Source organism: Neovison vison, chromosome X (genome assembly GCF_020171115.1).
Source record: "Neovison vison isolate M4711 chromosome X, ASM_NN_V1, whole genome shotgun sequence".
In the NCBI taxonomy this organism is placed as follows: domain Eukaryota; kingdom Metazoa; phylum Chordata; class Mammalia; order Carnivora; family Mustelidae; genus Neogale; species Neogale vison.
The window spans coordinates 55,080,941-55,085,085 of NC_058105.1; the positions used below are offsets into that span (position 1 = coordinate 55,080,941).

The 4,145-nt window shown below is 33.9% G+C and overlaps 1 protein-coding gene across 2 annotated transcripts; it reads left to right on the forward strand.

The window, feature by feature from the left end:
- Positions 1-2,273: 2,273 nt before the first annotated feature.
- Positions 2,274-3,341, forward strand: LOC122897082 (transcription factor BTF3-like). 2 transcript variants are annotated; one of them, XM_044235230.1, is made up of 2 exons: positions 2,274-2,596; positions 2,846-3,341. In XM_044235230.1, exons 1-2 carry the CDS (start codon positions 2,345-2,347, stop codon positions 3,104-3,106), a joined length of 513 nt encoding a protein of 170 aa, XP_044091165.1. In that variant the 5' UTR covers positions 2,274-2,344; the 3' UTR covers positions 3,107-3,341. The 2 variants fall into 2 exon arrangements, with proteins under 2 accessions (XP_044091165.1, XP_044091164.1); XM_044235229.1 differs by having other exon boundaries at positions 2,277-2,602; positions 2,852-3,341.
- The last annotated feature ends 804 nt before the right edge of the window (positions 3,342-4,145 follow it).

Consider the following 4,145-nt stretch of genomic DNA (forward strand, 5'->3'; position numbering starts at 1 on the left):
ATTTTCCAATTTCTCCATATCTGTAACAGAAATTATTATATTCTATTTTTTCTTGATAGTAGTCATCCAAATGGGTTTATGTTATGTTATTTCATTTCATTTCATTTCATTGTATTCCAGTGGAATTAACATACAGTGTTATATTAGTTTCAGGTGTACAATATAGTCATTCAATAGTTCTATTGAACTATTGTGCTTATCACAAGTAGTATATTCCTTAATCCCCATTGCCTGTTTCATCTATCTTTTGATCCTCCTGCCCTCTGATAAATATCAGTTTGTTCTCTATAGTTTGGAATCTGTTTCTTGGTTTGTCTAACTCTCTCTTTTTTCCATTGTTCATTTGATTTGTTTAAGTTCCACATATGAGTGAAATAATATTGTATTTGTCTTTCTCTGACTGACTTAATTTGTTTAGCGTTATAATCTCTAGATCCATCCATGTCATTATAAATGACAAGATTTCATCACATATATATGATATATAAGGAAGATTTAGTATATATGTGTATACTAAAAATATAAGATATTATATTATATATAAGGAAGGATGGATGGATAAGGAAAATTTAGTGTATATATATTAAATCTTCCTTATCCATCTATCTATTAATGGACTCTTGGGTTGCTTCCATAATTTGGCTATTGTTAATAATGCTGCCATAAACATAAGACCACATGTATGTGTTTGAATTAGTAGTTTTGTAGTTGTTTGGTAAATACCCAGTAGTGTGGTTACTGGATCACAAGGTAGTTCTATTTTTTAATTTTTATTCCAGAGTGGATATACCAGTATATATTCCTACCAACAGTTCAAGAAAGTCCTTTTTCTTCACATCCTTGCTAACGCTTATTATTTCTTGTGTGTGTGTGTGTGTGTGTGTGTGTGTGTGTTTTACCCATTCGGACAAGTGTGAGGTTATACCTCATTGTAGTTTCAATTTGCATTCCCCTGAAAATCAGTGATGTTCAGCATGTTTGTATGTATCTGTTGTCCATTTTCTGGATATCTTCAATTGGAAAAATTTCTAGTCATGTATTTCACCCATTTTTAATTGGATTATTCATTTGTTTGGGTGTAGAGTTTGATAAGTTCTTTATATATATTGCACGCTAACCCTTTTCCAAATATGTCATTTGCAAATATCTTTTCCCATTCAGTAGGTTGCCTTTTGGCTTTGTTGTTTCCTTCACTGCATTTTTTTTTATTTTGATCAACTCCCAACAGTTTATTTTTGCTTTTGTTTCCCTTGCCTTAGGAGACATATCTAGAAATAAATTGCTAAGCCTGATATCAAAGAAGTCATTTCCTGTCTCTTCTAGGATTTTTATGGCCTCATGATTTACATTAAAGTATTTAATACATTTTGAATTTATTTTTATGTATGGTGTAAGAAAGTGCTCTAATTTTATTCTTTTGCATTTTGCTGATCCCTTTTCCCAAACACCATTCATTGAAAAGACAATCTTTTTTCCCATTGAATAATCTTTCATACTTTGTTGAAGATTAATTTACCATGTAGTTATGTGGTCATTTCTGTGTTTTCTATTCTGTTTCATTGATCTAAGTGTCTATTTTTGTACCAGTACAATACTGTTTTGAGTACCACAATTGTGTAATATGACTTGAAGTCTGGAAATGTGATGACTCCAGCTTTTCTTTTCTTTTTCAAGATTCCTTTGGCTCTTCAGTGTCTTTTGTGGTTCCAAGTAAATTTTAGTGTTGTTTCAGTTCTGTGACAAATGCTGATGATGTTTTGAGAAGCATTGTATTAAATGTGTAGATTGCTTTTTGTAGTATAGACATTTTAACAATATTTTTTCCTTTCCTTCCATGAGCATGGAACGTCTTTCCATTTCATTGTGTTGTCTTCAACTTCTTTCATCAATGTCTTATAGTTTTCAAAGTACAAGCCTTTCACCTCTTTGGTTAAATTTATTCCTAGGTATATTACTATTTTTGTGCAGTTATAAATGTTGTTTTCTTAATTTGTCTTTCTGCTACTTCATCATTAGTGTATAAAAATGCAACAGATTTCTGCATATTGATTTTGTATCCTTCAACTCTACTAAATTCATTTATCAGTTCTATTAGTCTTTTGATGGTCTCTTTAGGGTTTTCTATTTATGGTATCATATCACCTGCAAATAGAGAAAAGTTTTACTCTTTCCCTACCAAGTTGGATGGTTTAATTTCTTTTTGTTGTCTCATTGTTCTGGCTAGGACTTCCAGTACGATGTTGAATAAAAGTGGTGAGAGTGGACCTAATCTCAGCTGGTCTGCCGGAGACCCCCTGAGGGCCAACCCTAGTCCCCCGCGCGGTCCCATTTCCGCTCCAACAAGATGAAAGAAACTATCATGAACCAGGAGAAACTCGCCAAACTGCAAGCACAAGTGCGCATTGGTGGGAAAGGAACTGCTCGTCGAGAGAAGAAGGTGGTTCATAGAACAGCTACAGCAGATGATAAAAAAAAAAAAAAAAAAAAAAAAAAAAAACTTCAGTTCTCCTTAAAGAAGTTAGGGGTAAACAATATCTCTGGTATTGAAGAAGTGAATATGTTCACAAACCAAGGAACAGTGATCCACTTTAACAACCCCAAAGTCCCGGACGCCTGGGTGGCTCAGTTGGTTAAGCAGCTGCCTTCGGCTCAGGTCATGATCCCAGGGTCCTGGGATCGAGTCCTACATCAGGCTCCTTGCTCGGCAGGGAGCCTGCTTCTCCCTCTGACTCTGCCTGCCTCTCTGTCTGCCTGTGCTCACTCGCTCTCTCTCCCTCTGTCTCTGACAAATAAATAAATAAATAAAATCTTAAAAAAACAAACAAACAAACAAAAAAAAAACAACCCCAAAGTTCAGGCATCGCTGGCAGCGAACACTTTCACCATTACAGGCCATGCTGAGACAAAGCAGCTGACAGAAATGCTACCCAGTATCTTAAACCAACTTGGTGCAGACAGTCTGACTAGTTTAAGAAGACTGGCTGAAGTTCTGCCGAAACAATCTGTGGATGGAAAAGCAACACTTGCTACCGGAGAGGAGGATGATGATGAAGTTCCAGATCTTGTGGAGAATTTTGATGAAGCTTCCAAGAATGAAGCAAACTGAATTGAGTCAACTTCTGAAGAAGATAAAACTTAAAGAAGTCACTGGGAGCTGCTATTTTGTATTATGACTGCTTTTTAAAATTTTATTCATGGATCTGATAAAATCTAGATCTCTAATATTTTTAAGCCCAAGCCCCTTGGACACTGCAGCTATTTTCAGTTTTTGCTTATACACAATTCATTCTTTGCAGCTTATTAAGCTGAAGAAGCCTGGGAATAAAGTTTGAAACAAGATTGAAAAAGTTCTTTGCCTAGGATACGGTTTTACTTTTTATTTCATTAACACTGATTTGTACATGGAAAGCAAAGTTGTTTATAGAAAGCTAATCATGGCATGTAATATGGCTGGTAATCTTTGGTGAAATTTGATTAAAGATTTAAATGGCCATATAATATTAAAAAAAAAAGTGGTGAGAGTGGACATTGTTCTCTTGTTTCTGACTATAGTGGAAAGCTGTCAGTTTTTCCCCACTGAGTATGACATTACCTGTGAAATTTTCATATATATATATTATGTTGAGGTATGTTCCTTCTAACCTTATTTTGTTGAGGGTCTTTATCACAAACGGGTGTTGCACTGTGTCAAATGCTTTTTCTGCATCTATTGAGATGATCATATGGTTCTTGTCATTTGTCTTATTGATTTGCTGAACTATGCTTGATTTGCATATATCAAACCACACTTGTGTTCCCAAAATAAATCTCACTTGATGGTGGTGAATGATTTTTTTAGTGTATTATTATTATTATTTTTTTTGCTAAGTAATTTATTGAGGATTTTTGTAACTATGTTCATCAACAATATTGCTCTGTATTTCTCCTTTTATGTGGTTTCTTCATCTGGTTTTTGTATCAGAGTGATACTGGCCTCATACTGATACTGCCCTAATTGAATGAAGTTGGAAATTTTCTTTTTTAATTTTTGAATAATTTGAATCTATATTAACTTTTTAAAATTTAAGCTTTATTTATTTATTTATTTATTTATTGTTATTATCGACATGTAATCACACAACACATGTATTTTTCCCCCAATTTAT